The sequence below is a fragment of the Bison bison genome, unplaced genomic scaffold, assembly GCF_000754665.1.
Source record: "Bison bison bison isolate TAMUID 2011002044 unplaced genomic scaffold, Bison_UMD1.0 scf7180017864295, whole genome shotgun sequence".
Classification (NCBI taxonomy): Eukaryota; Metazoa; Chordata; class Mammalia; order Artiodactyla; family Bovidae; genus Bison; species Bison bison.
This window is the reverse complement of record NW_011494867.1, coordinates 2,225,411-2,243,375: the sequence shown is the minus strand read 5'-3', so window position 1 is coordinate 2,243,375 and position 17,965 is coordinate 2,225,411. Positions and strand designations below refer to the sequence as shown.

Sequence of the window (17,965 nt, the reverse complement as noted above, 5' to 3'; positions counted from 1 at the left end):
CTAGACGGACCTTTGTTGGCAAAGTAATGTCTCTGCTTTTTAATATGCTGTCTAGGTTGGTCATAACTTTTTTAGTTGGTGATAAACATTTCAAATTCTTTCCTTTTGAAATACCCTGTGAATAGAATATTTTGTATTTTTGCCAGTGTATCTTTTGGGTAGATTTCTTAGAGGTGGGATTCACTGTGTCGAAGTGTAAATGAACACAAAAGTTTTCTGTATTGAAATCTGTCTTCAAAGTTCTGTTTCTAAATACAAGTGCAAATGAAAAAGCAAAACGTAGGACAGCATTGTAACATTCCACTTCTGTAGAAAAGGATGAAGGGTATATATCTGTGTTTTGCTAAACTCTCTCTGAATGGACACATGGGAAGCCACTAACACAGGCCTGAGGGGAAGGAAGGATGGTGGCTGGGGCCTGCGAGCAGGAAGGAGACTTTTCTTTGAATACATTTTATGTTCGATTATTTTTAAAATTTTAAACCATGTTAATATGATAACTTTTTTTAAAGTAAATTTTATTTTGTTATTATTTTTTGAATTGTTGGCTGTGCTACGTGGCATACGAGGTCTTAGGTCTCCGACCAGAGGTCGAACCTGCTCCCCCTGCGCTGGCAGTACAGAATCTTCACCGCTGGACCACCAGGGAAGTCCCTAAGTAAATTTTCAAAAATGAAAAAAAAAAAAAGAAAAAATTTAAAGTTGTTTTAAACTGTAGAAACACCACAATATACTCAGAAGTGACATTATAGAGGGAAGAGGGACTTAGCATGCTTTAGGTAGCTAATTCCACAGAATTCTCTCTTTGCTCACAAAATGTCTTCTGAAATCTGGCTGTTTCAGGGTAGATTACATTTTCAGCATGGTTTTCTCTTTGTTCTGCGTTCACGAGTGGGTGCTAATGTTACGACTATGTGTGCATAACTTTTATTCTCTTTTTCTTTAGAGTTTTAAAAAGTTGGCTTGATTTAAATAATTTTGTGTGTATATTCCATGTAGTCATTTCTGCCTCAAAGTGTGCGGTTAAATGCCTTGTTTTCTGGAGTGTTTCCGTGCCAAGCATTAGCTCACTGTCTGGGGAGCCGGCTGATGTGGAGAAAATGACCGCGCTGGCTGTGGCTCCCTGCTGGGGAGAGGCAGGGCCCGCCAGTCAGTTGCCTCCGTGGCTGGTGGAAGGCTCCCTCCACCTGGACCCGGGCAGCACTTTGGGGCTTTCAGGCAACGTTCTGAGCAAGCTTTACCAGTTTGCAAGACCCAGGTCCCTTGCTGGAGAGTCAGATAGCTTAGGACAATGTTAGGTTTTTAACGGCCACACCCTCCTGTGATGATATCTGGGGCAGTCAAGGGAGCTGTCAGGAGGAGTCCCCTGAAGCAGCAGGTTCTGGAAACTGGGAAACAGCTTCTAAGCAGAGAGCTAATGCGCATGTGCTCGCTTTCAAGGGCTCAGGCAATTCTTTCCACTGGAACAAAGGCAGCTACTCTGAAGGAATGGTAGAATACGCAGAGCCAAGGAGGCACGTATTTTGGAGAACAAAACTTGATTTTCCAGCAGGAAGAGCTCTTTTTATGCCACATCTTGAATAATCATATTTAATAGTTAGCCTCCACTTCTTCTAAACATGAATCCATTTAAACCTAAATATGTTTTTACTGGGGCTATGACTGACTTTCTGGAAGAATGTCCAAATGGACCCAAAACAAATCTTAAGCAGTACTTGTGGTCCAAGATGGGGAGGAAAATTCTGTAGAGAGACTCTTCGGGGCTGCAGGCAAATTCACATGCATTTGTTTATTTCTTGAAACTAGGGCCCGAAAACTAATCAAAGGGGATGGAAGTCACAGCAGGGGTCATTGCTGCGTGGGGGGAGATGGAAGAAGGGAGTTGAGTAGAAAAAGACCCAAAGCAACTTCTAGAATGGTGGATACGTTCCATGTTTCAACTGGAGAGTTGATTACATGGATGTAAACATTTGTCAAAATGTATTAAGCTGTACACTTAAGATCTGTGCATTTTATTATATGGAATCATATCTCAATATAAAAATGTTTAAAAAAAAAAAACTAGTCGTTATCCATGACTTGGCATAGTAGAATAAACTTTGGTTTAGATATTTAAGTGTTAATAATTATATCCTAGTACCAATTCTGTCACTACTTCCTATGTGGATGCAGAGAAAGCATTTAATCTCTGAATTTTAACCTGTCACCTGATCTAGAAAATGAGGCCCCAAGGTTAAGATGTTCAGTTTTTTCAACATTGAGATGAGATTTCTCATAAAAATTCTTAATTGGGTAGATAATGCAAAGAGAAATATTCTCCAAGAAACTTAACTCATTGACACTGTGAGATTAACTCATTGACACTGTGAGACATGTATGGCCTCAGTCATGTTGGTAACAAGAGAGGAATGGAAATAATTTTTGTCTCAGTAACCCAGGCACTGTAATAACTGTAATACAATGTAATAACAATGTATTAAAAAGCAAAGACATCACTTTTCTGACAAAAATCCATATAGTCAGGGCTATGGTTCTTCCAGTAGTCATGTATGGACGTGACTATTGGACCATAAAGAAGGCGGAGCACCAAAGAATTGATGCTTTTGAACTGTGGTGTTGGAGAAGACTCTTGAGAGTCCCTTGGACTGCAAGGAGATCAAATCAGTCCATCCTAAAGGAAATCAATCCTGAATATACATTGAAGGACTGATGCTGAAGCTGAAACCCCAGTACTTTGGCCACCTGATGCAAAAAAGACCCTGATGCTGGGAAAGATTGAAGGCAGAAGGAGAAGAGGGTGACAAAGGATGAGGGGATTAGATGGCATCTCCAATTCAGTGAACTTGGGCAAACTCCGGGAGATGGTGAGGGACAGGGAGGCCCAGGGTGCTGTAGTCCGTGGGGTCACAAAGAATCGGACACGACTCGGCCACTGAACAACAACAAACCCCGGCTCTGGATTTTCATGTACATTTTTTGTCCCTCGTCCCAGTGAGCTAGCAGGATGAGGAATTAGCTTCTAGAACTGTGTTCAGCACTGCTCTTCAGTCTCCAAATTCAGGAACTGTCTCAATAGGAAAAAGGCAAAGGCAGAAAGTCGCTCCAAGTGAGGACCCAGGCTGCCAAGTGTTGGTCTCAAACACATGTTCCCTGAACTTGGGCTTGGCTCCATGAGAAGAGCTCACAATGGAAACAGTGATGGCTGTTTGCTCAGGCAGCCAAGGGAATGAAAAGCGCATTGAAACCCGGCAGTGTCTCCATGGGGAGAGGCACTGTGGGCCCCTGGGTGGTGAGACCAACCTGACAACAGAGCAGGATCACAGGGCCCGTTCCCAGCATCTTTCTGCAGTTCAACAACAGGCCTTTATGTGCATCCTCTCAGGAAATCACCGAGAAATTAAACAGTGGGCAACCCAAGCTTTGCCCAGCAATAGAGGCACACTCAACCCAGTTTGCCTTGTTTTCATTGAATTTGATTCAGTTAATTGAGAGAAAGCAAAGAGTTCTTCTCAATGTGTGTTCCCTGCCCCTCCCCTGTAAGATTTCACCGACTTCCTTTTTTTATCACTGCCCCTTGTGGACTATTTTGACCTCCAGCGTCAGACTTTATTTTTCTGGGCTCCAAAATCACTGCAGATGGTAATTGCAGCCATGAAATTAAAAGACACTTGCTCCTTGGAAGGAAAGTTATGACCAACCTAAATAACATATTAAAAAGCAGAGATATTACTTTGCCAACAAAGGTCCATCTAGTCAAGGCTATGGTTTTTCCAGTGGTCATGTATGGATGTGAGAGTTGGATTGTGAAGAAAGCTGAGCACCGAAGAATTGATGCTTTTGAACTGTGGTGTTGGAGAAGACTCTTGAGAGTCCCTTGGACTACAAGGAGATCCAACCAGTCCATCCTAAAGGAGATCAGTCCTGGGTATTCACTGGAAGGACTGATGCTGAAGCTGAAACTCCAGTACTTTGGCCACCTCATGCGAAGAGTTGACTCATTGGAAAAGACCCTGATGCTGGGAGGGATTGGGGGCAGGAGGAGAAGGGGACGACAGAGGATGAGATGGCTGGATGGCATCACCAACTCGATGGACGTGAGTTTGAATGAGCTCCAGGAGTTGGTGATGGACAGGGAGGCCTGGCGTGCTGCAATTCATGGGGTCACAGAGTCGGACACGACTGAGCGACTGAAATGAACTGAACTGAGTGCCATTTCAGTTGGTATTTTCATGCTATACTTTGTCCTTTCCCCAGTGGTATTGTGACTGTCCTCCCAGCCCAGCACCTCAGTGACTGCCGGGCTGAGGATAACAGCTGGCAGTTCCAGGCTGAGGAAAACAGCTGGCAGCAAAGAACTAGGCTTTGGGTTGAGGGAGCAGGAGTCTCCACCAACTCCAGGGTTCGGTCACCTGTGCTGACACATGCAAATTGTGCCTCCCAGTTCTCTGCCTCTCTCATCAAAGATGAGGGCCAATGAGAGTTACTGTTTTGATTACATGTACTTTGGGGAAATTGTTCTAAAATAAAGGACGGCACATAAATTATGGTGCAAAGGTTGTTAAGCCCAAATATATCCAGGAATTGAAAACCTTTAAAAAGTAGATGGAGTGAACTGGAAAGCTACTTGTCCAAAGAGGAGCCATTTTGTTGTTGTTGTTGTTCTGGCCAACTGTTGCCAGATCTTCAGAAATTTTTGAGGAGAAGCAAGAAAGTTGTATTTCTAGAGGTATGTTTAGGGGCCACATAGAGACACAGGCGTTCGGTTTGTAACCTCTGGTCTAGCAGAACAAAGATGGATTTTGGCTACAGATTTGAGTCTGAGTTGTGGCTCCAGGAGGCTCTGAGCGTCTGATTGTGGGTGGGGTGACTTTCAAGAGTGTCAGTATCCTCACCTTTGACTGAGGGTGGGGTGACACCCCCGGCAGTGGGGTTGTGGGCCATGAGCTGAGACACCGTTCAGCACAGGCTTGAGGAGGGCTGCTTGCCACGTGTGCAAGGCCAGCCTTGGTCTCCGGCTGCTGCTCATAAGGGACTCTTTTTTGCAGTTTACTGATCCGCATTTCCAGAGCTGCTTCCAACAAACCTGAGAGATCATCCATAGAAGCCTGCTGGGCAAATGATTTGGAGCCCCTTGCCGTGCACCAGGCTCTTCCCACATGCACCGCCCCTTCCCACATCTGGAAGCAGCAGCTTGTCTCTAGCAGCTAAGGAGGCGAGGAAGCAGGGCTGTTGAGCACAGAGAGAGATATATATATATATAGATCCTCCTACCTAACTTTTGGGGCCTTGTCTTTGCGATGTCAACCACCAGGATTTTTTTTTCTCCCTGAGGAAATAAAGATGAAAAGGGGAACTTTAAATCCCCAGTTGTGCTTTTTTAAAGCATTCTACCATTCAGTCTAATGAAGAGTGAGGCTTTTGAGAATAAACACATGTACACTGCCTCCTGAATTCTCCTTGAAGCAGATGCTTGGGCTGCCTTGGGGATTGGTGCCCTGGTTGCGCTGTGCTGGGTCTTTGTGGCTGCACGGCCTCTTCTCTCATTGCAGCGAGCAGGGGCTACCCTCCGCTGCAGTGCTCCAGCTCCTCCTCGCAGTGGTTTCTCTTGGTGTGGAGCACAGGCCCCGGGGCCCATGGGCTTCGGCAGCTGCAGCGCATGGACTCCCGGGCTCCAGAGCGCAGGCTGAGCTGCTCCTCGCCATGTCCGCAGGATCTGCCCCAAGCCAGGTTCAAACCCTGGCGGAGTCTTTACCACGGAGCCACCACTCTTTCCCAGCTCTTAAAAGACAGTAGCTGTTCCAAATTGTCCTTCCTAGATTTTTTTTAAAGTTTTGCTTTTCCACATTTAGATGTTTAATTCATCTTGAAATTTATTTGATGCGTTATTTAATCTATATTCATATATATATACTAAAAAACCAATTATAAAATAACAGGTTCATCCCCCTTCGATTTTTCACGCCATCATGCTATGTTAACCAAGGGTCTCACTCTGGATTTCCGCTGTGTTCCCTGGTTTGTGTGTCTGTTTCTTTGCCACAAGGCACAGTCTTAATTACTTAATTACTGCTAACACAGATCTCCCTGGCTTGTTTTTCTTAACATTTCCTTGTTATTCTTGGCTTCTGCTCTCCAATTAATGGACTTTTGCCAGCAACTGTCAGATTACACAGACACACCCCTGACTTCAGTAAAAATTTCAATTTTTATTGAAACTGTATTAAACTCACAGGTTAATCTGGGGGCAATATGCATTTTTATAGTCCTGGATGTTCTCATCCTTGAATATCGTGTATTAGGGTTATCTCTTTTTTATGTCCCTCAGTAATAATCATTTTTTCCATAAAGGTCTTACATATCATTAAGTTTATTCCTATGCACATATTCATTTTACTTCTATTGAAAATGAATTTTTTTTCCTATAATATTCCCTAATTGGTCATAACTGGTGTGTAGAAACATCAACATTTGTGACTGATCTGGTATCCACCAGCCATGGAGAACTTTCTTCTTCTAATTTGTATAGATTATCTTAAGATTTTTCTGTGTAGATTATCACAGTCTGTATATTACAGTGTTCCTTTCTGATTCTTTTGCCTCTCCTTTACTTTTCCTCTCATTATCTTAGTTTTATGCCAGAACAAAGTTCAGAAAAGCACTGAGAGCAGACTTCTTAATAGCGTCATTGAGATATAATTCATATACCATAGAGTTCACCCTTCGGATTTCCTTTTTCAGTTACTGTCTTTAATAGGAATGCCTCTGAAATTTTACCATATTAAGTAACCAACTGTTGCGGTCCCACTTGTTAACTGTTCATTATTTCCCTGATAACTTGTCATGCCACATGTTTTATACACAGATCAATTCCTGGGTTTTGTTCCATTAAAATATTTGTCTATCCCAATGTCAGTACCACACTGCCTCATTCACCATAGCTTTATTTACTGAAATGTACATATTTGCTACACGTTTTTATGAATCCCCTTTATCAAATTAAAGAACTCTTAATTTACTTAGAAGTTAAATAGGTTTTGAGTTGTTTCAGGTGCTGTTCCTTCATCTGTTGGGATGACCATATAGGTCAGTGTCTGCAGGCCCGCACTCCTTTAGTCTGGCCTCCAGGATCTTGTCTGGAATGAAGAATGCGAACACCTTCCATTTGTTGGGGCTTCCCTTTTGGCTCAGCTGGTAAAGAATCCACCTGCAATGTGGGAGACCTGGGTTCGATCCCTGGGTTGGGAAGATCCCCTGCAGAAGGGAAAGGCTACCCACTCCAGTATTCTGGCCCAGAGAATTCCATGGACTGTATAGTCCACGGGGTTGCAAAGAGTCGGACACAACTGAGCGACTTTCACTTTCACTTTTCCATTTGTTGGGAGTCTGAGTTCTGTAAAGAGCTCAAAGGTATTCTGTGTATCCCTTGACCTGGAACCAGAGCTTCGCCCACGGGCTTCACTGCTGTTTCTAGGCTGCTCTTCCCAGGCTCTGCATCCGCTCCCTTCCCTGATTTGTTGCTGTTCAGTCCCTAAGTCGTGTCCTACTCTTTGAAACCCCATGGCCTACAGCACGCAGGCTCCTCTGTCCTCCACTCTCCCTGGGTTTGCTCAACCTCATGTCCACTGAGCTGGTGACGGCATCACCCCTTCCTTGATGAACAAGTGTCTGAATCTGCCCTTGGAGCTCAGGGAAGGTCATGGAGGCTGCAGTCTATTTCCCTACAAGAACGGGTCACATGGAAAGGTTTCCATGCCCAGGAGCCACGGGGTCTGCTCGGTTTCAGTAATAATGATAAACCTACACAATGCAATACTAAAATAAATGAAAAGGCTTTCTATGAACGGGTATGGAAAGATCACCATGATATACTGTTCACTGAAAAAAAGTATATATAATGTGTTCTAAGTATATAAAATGTGTTCTCTTTTGTGTAAGAAAAAAATTTTTTGAACATATATTCACATATAACTGGACTTCCAAAAACAAATTCTGAAAAGAATGTGCCAGTAAAAGAAGTTCCCCAAAAGGTGGAGGGTTAGGGTAGTCAGAAAACAGCAGTGGGAGAAAGGACTTCTTGACATATACCTTTTTAGAGATTATATTGACCACTTAAAACAAGTCCCTCCTGACAGAGGCTTCCTGTGCTCAGCTGTTCTGCCGTGGGCCCCACAAACCCTCCTCCTGGCCTGGCGGACGTAGGAGCTCCTTCTCTCACCCATCTAAAACAAGGTGAATAAAGGACAAGGTCACACTGCAGTGCCTTTATAAGAGGAAGTTTTATTGTTAATTATTTACCTTAATAGTTTCAGAAAGAGGAACAGATTAGCTCAGTCCACCATGACTGGCAGTTGGCAAAATCTAGTAAAGCAAGTGTTCTGATTGCTATGGATTTAATTTGGATGCTTTTAACACTTCACCATCTAACACTTCAAACATAATCCAGAATAAATGCATCATCTCCCCTTTCACTTTAATTCCCACCTCCCTCACTTCAATATGGAAATATCTTCATTAAATAAGATTCCCAGAGGAACAGGTTCTCTGGAGGGTACAGCCATGAGGACAGTGCACAAAAGAAAAACTCAAAATAAAACTCTGCAGGATAATTTACTAGTCTAAGGAAACAAAACCTTCCAATATATTAAGAAGTAAATCCAGTTACAAATGCACTGAGAGGTCTATGTGAAGAGGTTCTGGTAGAGTAACTGAAAATGGCCGGCTATTTACAAGATCCACAGCGGGAGCGCTGCACCAGCCCAGCGCCGGCCCTCAGAAGCCGAAAGTGTTCTCGCCACTGTAGGCCACGTACAAGAATCCATCTTCATCTTTTTCCTTCTCGTAAAGCTGTCCCATAGTTAGGCTTGAAGGAGAGAAACAAAGAAAGAACACTGAGAACTGGGGTTGATGACTGAGTCCAGCTGTTGGGAGAAAAATGGTTTGAGGATAAGGAGCCCACTACTTAAACTAGCTACTCTCTGTAACACCTCTGGTGGGAGGTTGATAAAAGTAATTAAGCCTTGGGGAATCGGGGATTAGACTAGAATCAGCCTCCTATCTCAAGGCAAGACCATCTGACGCACCCTCACTCTGAGGAAATCCTTCAGAAGCCAGCCCCAGCTCCCAAGGAGTGCTTTCACAATGCTTCCTGAACGCCAGGGGCAGGGGAGAAAACCGAAACAAGAGCCCAAGAGCCCATCTGTGGGAGTGGAGGACAAAGATGGGGAAGAGAGCCTCCTTCCAGCTGGCCTCTGAAGATTTATAGCTAGAACCTGACATGATTCCTATGGAACCTCCCCCGCCAGAAACCTGTGCCCAAGACCTGCATCGGCGTCATCAAAGGGAAGCTACTCTCCTCGCACGTAGTGCAAGCAGCTCTCAGATTGTATCGGGAGCCAAGGAAGTCCTGCCTAAGAAGCCTCCGTGAACAGACACTGCTCCAGCTAGGCACGCGGGGGAGGACAGCTGGCTTCCCTTAGCAGTGCAACAGACTGCAGCAGAGGAGACCTGAGCGTGCTCTGCCATGAAGCCGAGCTGCACTGGCTCCAGAGTTGAGACTAGGAACACCTGAGCTCTGGCCACCTGACTGCACTACTGGAGACGAGCAGGAGGTCCAGACACGGGCTAAACAGGGGCCTGACTACGTGTCGGGGGAGATGGGGTGTCAACCAGCAGTCTGGGAGCCAGCTCGAGACATCAGAGGTCACTAAGCCCAGAAAGGCCACAATAGATGCCTCCACGCAGGACTCAGTAAAACCAGGGCCAGCAGGTACACAGAGAGGGGTCAGGGCCTCAAGCTGGTAAAGACAGGCTGCCCCAAGGCCCTGCTTTGCTCCTGGCTGCTGTGAGACCTCCACGTAAACAGACAGAGACCACATTTCTGTATCAAGGGGAAGTTTCTTCCTGCCTCTCTAGAGGGCTGGCTGTGTGGGCAGGTAAGAATTAGTAACAATGTAGGAGCAGATGAGTATGAATACAAAATAGCCTGTCCCGGGCGTCCTGTACAATAAGAACTGTGCTCTGCCAGGCTCTGAGGACTCCCTGAAGCAGCACTGTCCACGAGAAATTTCTGCTGTGATAGACACGTCCTATGTTTCTGCTGTCCAATGCAGTAGCCACTGTGCACCTGTGTTCAGCGCTTGAAAAGCGGTTCATCTGAACTGTGATGTGCTCTAAGTGTAAAATATACACAAGACTTCAAAGTGTCAAAGTATAGAAAAAAGATGTAAAATTATCTCAATTTCGATTACATGTGAAGTGATGACATTTTGGGTATATCAGATAGGTAAGATATACTATTCTTGTTTAACGTGGCTGCTAGAATACGTAGAATCACACAGGTGGCTTGTGTGCCACTTTATGGACCGCACTGCCCTGGAACACGTGAGGACCCAGGGGCAGCCTGTTTCGAGTGGCAGGCCTCCACCTCAGCTGCAGAAACAATGAGGAGCTTGAAAAACATGCCCAAGCCCTCCCCCAGACCAATCAAAGCAGAGTCTCTGGAGGTAGGATCCAGGATCAATAAGTTTTAAGATGCCCAAGATGATTCCTTGTACAGCCAAGTTCAGAAACAATCCTTTTGCCAGAGGGGGAGATGCCTATCTATAAGAGCACCTTACTAGGAAGAAGAGGGACAAGCCAGGAAGTGGAGTGAGGAGCCAGCAACTAGCAAAAGGCTGGAATGAGTAGCCACATCTCTCACCAAGACTTTTAGCTCCGGTGACTGGCACCCTAAAAGTGAAGTGAAAGTGAAGTTGCTCAGTCGTGTCCGACTCTTTGCGACCCCATGGACTGTAGCCCACCAGGCTCCTCAGTCCATGGAATTTTCCAGGCAAGAGTACTGGAGTGGGGTGCCATTTCCTTCTCCAGGGGATCTTCCCAACCCAGGGATTGAACCCAGGTCTCCCGCACTGCAGGCAGACGCTTTACCGTTTGAGCCACCAGGGAAGCCCACTGGCACCCTAAGGAACCCAGCTTTTCCCTGAGAATCCTCAAAAGGCAAAGGGGAAAGGAGCTACTGCTCTCGCCACCACTCCGCACCACCTGGTACACGTGTCCAGGGGGCTCTCGATAAGACCTGAACTATAGTTTCCCCAGTACCGTTACCACAGGGCCTGGAGCAACAGACACTGTGCAATTCAAAGGCAGCAACCCCTGGTTGTCTATGGCAAATTTGGTTCCATCTGCCAGCCTAAGTTCTGCTCTTCTACCAAGTTACAAGCTCAAGGGCAGTGACTCGAAATCCTGCTGCTGAGTTAGAAATACCTGAGGAGCTTTATAAATCCCCGACTCTGAATGCTGTCTGCAGTGAACAATGACCATGGACCCACTGCTAAGGCAAGCTCTGAGACTCTGAAGGGGTTGGGGGAGGGAGCTCTATAATCATGTGGCTTTCTGTCTTTAGATTCCATTGTCTTTTGGTAAAACTTGGGTTTATAAATCTGTTTACCAGTACCCTAGCAGCTACAGAGGCCAATCATAAAAATTCTAACTATAATAGCAAACACTTAATGTGCCAAGCACTTGTTCTAAGTGTATTTCATACATAACTCTTTACCCTCAGAACAGTCTTAGGAGGCAGGTACAATCATAACCCATAGTTCACAGACCATAAAAGTGAAGCACAGAGGTTAAATAATTCTCCCCAGGTCACAAAGCTCGGAGACATCCTTGCCACCAAGTTGTGCTGCCTTCACGTGAATACACAACGGGATCTAACAACCAAGTGTCGGCGTTCTTGTACCTTCTGCAAAGACCGCCCTTAGAACAGCGCTCCTCCATACATACATGCATACGGAATCACCTGGATGTCTTGTTAAAATGCCATTTAGATTCTGAAGGTCAAGGTCAAGCCTGAGGTTCTACATTTCAAACAAGTTCCCAGGGAAGCCACTGCTGCAGCTTCTGTACCACACGCCAAGCAGGTCTTAGGGCCCCTCCTTCAGATCATGTGTTTTCCTAACTAGATGGCTTTGCCTAGTGACTCTAAGAGCCTGCTCGCTGTTCTCCGTTTCTCTGCCACGCAGCATCACGCGGAGTCTACTCAGTTGGCAAGAGCACTATGTCCTTATACTCAGGTATCCCTTGGGCAGGAACTTGAAAACTGACTGCTCATGGCTGGGATCTAAACGCTCCAGTCCACGCCCATGACTGGACACCTGGTTCCAAGGCTTCCTAGTGCCGAGAAAGCATCTGTACAGTATGATTTGAAAACAGCACTTGTGCGATCAGGCCACACACAGAGAATCAGAATAACTCGGTCTGGAGCCAAAAAAGAGCTGGGCTACAAATGTAGTTTAAAAGTAATTTTTAAAAAGTCCCATTAAAAGGATAGCCAAGCGGAAGCACAGGGATGTAAATCATGCCTTTCTTCAGGCACAGCAGAAGGCTGGCTGCTCCTTTCCGACAAGCCCCACGCCTCTGAGAAGCGGGGCCCCTCAGGATTCGGAGGCCCAGGGCACTCAGCACAGGCGGGCTGCCGCTGGAGCGCCAGGGCGGCACAGGCAGGCTGCTCGAACGCGTCGGTCAGGCTGACAACCCACGGGCAGCACCGCAACGCCAAGGATTCCTGCCCGAGTTACGGCTACAGAAGACGCCGGAGGACGGCCCCCAGCCCGGCACTAACGCGCAGTGCTGCAGCTCCGTGCGTTACAGTCATCTAAGGAGGACGCCACCTTCAAGCTCTCAGTCTGACAGAAGAAACGGGAAAAGCCAACAGCAGATTTGAGGCAAGCCAAGGGGTGGTGGGATCCTGAGTGGCATGACCCTAAACTGCTCCCTAAAACCTTGTCCCCCACCCCTCCATTCAAGATCAAACAGGTCTAGACAAACTAACCAGTAATAAATGAGCTTTTCAGAAGGACCCACATCTAGGAAGAGCCATGCTGCCGAGGACAAACTGGTTTTAAGCTGCTAGACAGCTTAGGCATCAGGGGCAGCTGACCTAGAATCGTGGACGCCCCGTCCCTGCACCAGCTTTCCTTGGCCCCAGCCAAGGTCAGCTTATGGAGGCTGTGGGATCCAGCCTGACTCATGAATTGGCTGGACCGATGGGCCACCTGGCCATCCATCTGCTTTGAAGCCCACGTGCTTCCACTGGACCTGGATCTGTCTCTTTTCCAGCAGGGGAAGCAGGGTGGCGGGGTGAAGGGAGAGGACAGTGGCTACTGCTGTGGACCCTGGAAAGACATGGACCTCAAAGGTAAAATTAATATGGCCCTAGAGGCTCCCTAAAATTCTAAAATACAAAAAATTAACCACTGCTTATTCTTTTTATCAGGCTTTTCTCTGATATAAATACTCTATTCCACTACTAAAATAAACCCTGCTTTGAAGAGGTATTTACCCAGAAGTGCTCAAAAGTGTTGAATTGAAGCATATTTCTAAATAAAGTTTAAATGAACTGTTAAGACATCATAACTTCTTTTACGCAGTACCTTTTTAAGAGCCAGGAACACAAGAACTAACAAAAAAAGAGCCAGGAACAATTAAATACCATAATTCTAAACAGCCCAGATTTCCCAACGTAACATTCCCAAATTACAACATCTTCAGTTCAGTTCAGTTCAGTCGCTCAGTCGTGTCTGACTCTTCGCAACCTCATGATCGCAGCGCGCCAGGCCTCCCTGTCCGTCACCAACTCCCGGAGTTCACTCAAACTCATGTGCATCAAGTCCGTGATGCCATCCAGTCATCTCATCCTCTGTCATCCCCTTCTCCTCCTGCCCCCAATCCCTCTCAGCATCAGAGTCTTTTCCAATGAGTCAACTCTTCAGCATGAGGTGGCCCAAGTATTGGATATATTTAATTTAATAATATACTTCAGTTTCTATTTAAAACAAGGGATTAATAAGACTCTTATCTGTACTCTGGTAGGCACCACTGCCAGGTCTGGGTTCCCCACTAAAGCCTTGACTGGAAAACTTATACAATAATGATATTCCTTCTCAAGTCCTGTCTACACCAAGACACAGTTTTCCTTTCGTTTCCAGCCTGATTCTAGATGCAGGCACCTAGGCAGAGAATTCAACTTTCCAATGCTAAATGGGAAAAGGCAGTTGAGATCTCCCCTTTCTAAAAAAAAAAAGAACTCAGAAAGGATTTTAAATGTACAACTCTTAGGGACTTGCTTCTGTCTCTATTTCTAGAGTCAATATTAACACTGACTACTCAAACAATAATCACACTATTTTACAGGATGGTCGCCTGTGTCCTGGAACACTCCCAAAGCCCACTCTAAGGCAGGAATAATGAAGTTACTTTTGCTCAGCCTCAGACATAAGCAATCCTTGTGTAGATATACTTGTTATGGGATGGGGGAGGGCTCATCCTTTCTCAACTCTGATTTCCCCAGCCACTCTCCAAAGGCTGCAAACACTGGCTAATGGTTAAAGGAGGCTCCACGCTTCCCTAAGGAGGCTGGAAAGTGCTAAGGAAGAGGCTCCTACTGCCTTGGGGAGGAAGTGGTGAAGCTGAGTCAAAGTGTAGCTTTAGGAGGAGACTGCCAATCTGTGCAGGAATCAGGTGATCAGCAGTTGCATAAAGCCCGAGGATGTCACATGCCTCTTTTGTTTATACGCAAACTTGTTTTGAAGACTAAAACCCCCAAACAAAGAACTGCTGCCTTAAATGTGGGCCAGGAAGTCATTAACTGGAGCCAAAGGCACTGAAGGATCTGGGTGGAGGGACTGGTTAGTGTGCCTTGGGTCACCGCTGTAACCTGGTTTAGGGAGGATTCTTACCAGGTTGCAAAGGCAAATAAAACTTAAGAGAGAAAGCAGCCTCTGCTGCCCTGAGAATCACTTTTCATTTCCAGTTCTACTGGGAGAGAGGGCATTAGTTAAAATCTGCAGCCACTGTAATTGCTACATTAACAAAATCTTAATACTTCCCTGGTGGCTCAGAGATTAAAGCGTCTGCCTGGAATTCAGGAGACCTGGGTTTGATCCCTGGGTTGGGAAGATCCCCTGGAGAAGGAAATGGCAACCCACTCCAGTACTCTTGCCTGGAGAATCCCATGGAGGGAGAAGCCTGGTAGGTTACAGTCTATGGGGTCGCAAAGAGTCGGACACAACTGAGCAACTTCACTTTCACTTTTCACTTTCAATGTCTCCAGAAGCCTGCTTCATTTCTTCAAAAAGTATCGGAAGATCAGGATCAAGGAAAACAAAACTCAAGGCTACAGGTCCTACTCACAAACTTGTTCCCACCAAGAAGCCAACTCTGAGAAGGAGAACACACAGGGCCGTCAAGGAGCCGCGCAAGCTGCAGGTGGCATGAAGATTTATTTACCTCCACCTCCCCACCACCTTAAGGGAAGCGGAAAGTGACCGCAGATGCGCAGGGCTTCCCTAGCCTCCCCTGGAGAAGAATACACCCAGCACCACAGTGCCCGGAGGCTTGGAAGGAAGGCTGAGAGCCCAGCAAGGTGACAAGATGACCCCTGGCAACACCAAAGCTTCCTAAGCTCGAGCTGCAAGCAGACCAATGGTGCCCATTAGGCAGGGCCTGGCCTTTCTCCTCAGGTAGAGCCCTGGCCTAACAGAAGGCAGACCTTCCATTCTCCCCCATCCTCTGCCAAACATCAGGAAGCAGAAGTGGCAGAGACTGGGAAAGAGAAAACCAGGCCTTAAAAACAGCCAAAGTTATTCTATTCATAGGATATGGGACTAGAATTTGGCTTAGGCCTCTCCTGGAGCTTTCACGGATTTTCAAAAGCAGCATATTTTGGCTACACTGGGCTAGTTCCCAGGGCTTCTTAAAGCCTTAGCATCAGAAGTACTACTTTTGGGGGGATAACAAAATGAAACTCAGGAGGAAGGGGGCCAGCATCTGGCTCTGTTACTCAAATCAGTTAACAGAAAAGAACTGACCAGGGATACAGATTGAGCCAGAAAATTCTCCTCTCCCCGCAGGAGACTAAAGCTAGGCTGTCGCCTACCTCAAAGCATACTGTAATGCCCCTGCCTCAATTCAGGCCCCAAATATCCCAAAGACTACTTCCCGGCAGCATCACAGCAAGAACAAGAGGACAGCTACTCTGACAGAGTAAAGGGAGGTTAAGTCTGTAAAGCACCGTCTCTGGATACCTGAGGCTCAGGCAGCGGACTCTCAGGACTGAGCCTGGAGAGCGAGCGAGCAGGCAAGGTGCTTAGCTGAAGCTGAGCTTCAGCAGGGCCCACAGGCTCCTGGGGAAGAACGACAGGACTTATTTCGTGGGTCATTTGGAGAAAAACCTCATTTCAGGCTTCAGTTCTACTGATGGCTTAAGCCTAATTAAGTCCCGAACTATTTAAAAGGATTCTTGGGTATCTGAGGCTGAATTTCATCTTTTTTTTTTTTTTTTAAAGTCCAGGCCTTGCTCTTAACCCAAAGTGCAGAGACATCTATTGCAGCCCTTTCTTGTTTTCCTTGAGCTCCTGATGACAGGGAGCACAAAATTCAGATTTCTAATCAGGATCTCTAAAAGTTTTCAGACTTCCAAAGTTCTGAGTTCTGTAAGCAACCAAGCAGATGTCCAATACCAGTAAACATCCCTCACCTGGACTGAGGGACTGTCTTATCCACAAACAGGAAGATCGCCTTTTCAGAAGGAAGCTGGATCCTTTTCCTGATGATCCACATGAACTGAGCCACAGTGATGTCGGATGGAACCAGATACTTCCGTTTGTCAATGTCAACAATCTGAGAGCCTGAGACCTTTTCCACAATCACCTGCAAAAGCAAAGTAAGGTCATGACTGGATTGCTAACGTGACGCTCTGGCCTTGCATTGCTGGAGTGCTGATTAACAGTGTGTGGGCAAGGAGGTGGGTGGGAAACGGCATAACATGAGCAAATATTCCCCTGGCTTAATAAACCACACACTCTGGAGGTTAAGAATTGCTATAAATGTGTTACAAGGAAACAGTAAGTGCTTTTCTGTGGTCAATTATTAATACAGTTCTCATCCCTGATCTCAGCATGCATAAGAGAAACACAGCCCTCACTACAAAGCTTTTCAGTACTCTGGGCAGACTCGAGAATATCTGGTAAAAGGTTCCTCTACAACCTCTTACTCCACAGCCCCAGAATGGATCTGCCTTCACACTACAGGGGAGTTAAGATCCCAAGGAACACAGGATATGAGAAGGGACGGATCAATGGGGATGACTGGCAACCCCAGGCAGCCAAGGACCAAGCTCTTCACTTGGCCTGTTGCTTCTCTCTGAACTAAGTTTCAAATCTATCCCTCCTGCCTCTCCCCAAAGGAACTGTTCATAAGCAATAAGCTACAATAACAGGCCTGGATGTCCTCAAAAATAAATAAGGGTTACAGAAATTATTTCCCCCATCAAGGGATAAATACAGGATAAGCATTATTGATCAGTGGCGATTCAGATTTTTTTTTTTTTGGTCAGGAAAGGATGACAGGGTCAGGGTGAGAAAAGGGAACCAGAAGTCAGGTAAAGAGGAAGGTGAAAAGTTAAAGATGAATGTCCTGAGACTGAAGTACCACTTTCAAGACCAAAGTGAACGTCTCCCTCCACCACCATTCCCTGAAGTGGCTGTGACCTGTCGCCCTGTCCTAGAACATCATTTCTTACATAATTGGCTAGGGAGCCCAGAGGCTGCAGAGAGCTCGCTGGCCTAGATCGCGAGGTTCAGCACCGAAGCATCCTGAACAGCATCCACTACAGCCCCTCAAGTCGCGGCCCTCGCCGGCCCCTTACCCAGTGTGGCCCATCTGCCACCACAACCGTGACTGTAGTCTAAACTTGTCAACTGTTGAGCAGCCTTGGCCCCACCACCGGTCCTAGACGGCAGGGGTGACAGAGAGGCGAGGGGGCGGGGAACGCACTCACCGGAACCCGGTCGGGGTATTTCGCTCTGATCTTCGCAGATTCCACGCATCTGTGTTCTGAGGGAGAAACACACGGGGCTGACGGCCGCGCCTGCCCGCCAGCCGGCTCCCAGAGCCCCGGCCCTCC

General features: G+C 46.4%; 1 protein-coding gene across 1 annotated transcript in view; it reads right to left on the bottom strand.

The window, feature by feature from the left end:
* Nucleotides 1–8,257: 8,257 nt before the first annotated feature.
* The window catches only part of GABARAPL2 (GABA(A) receptor-associated protein-like 2), a 10,378-nt gene continuing 670 nt past the window's right edge, over nt 8,258–17,965 (bottom strand). The window contains exons 2-4 of the mRNA XM_010850856.1: nt 17,840–17,961; nt 16,538–16,710; nt 8,258–8,860 (exon numbers count right to left, since the gene is read on the bottom strand). Of these exons, the coding sequence (XP_010849158.1) occupies nt 8,770–8,860; nt 16,538–16,710; nt 17,840–17,961 (386 nt within the window). The 3' untranslated portion in view covers nt 8,258–8,769. The remainder of the gene's footprint in view (nt 8,861–16,537; nt 16,711–17,839; nt 17,962–17,965) is intronic.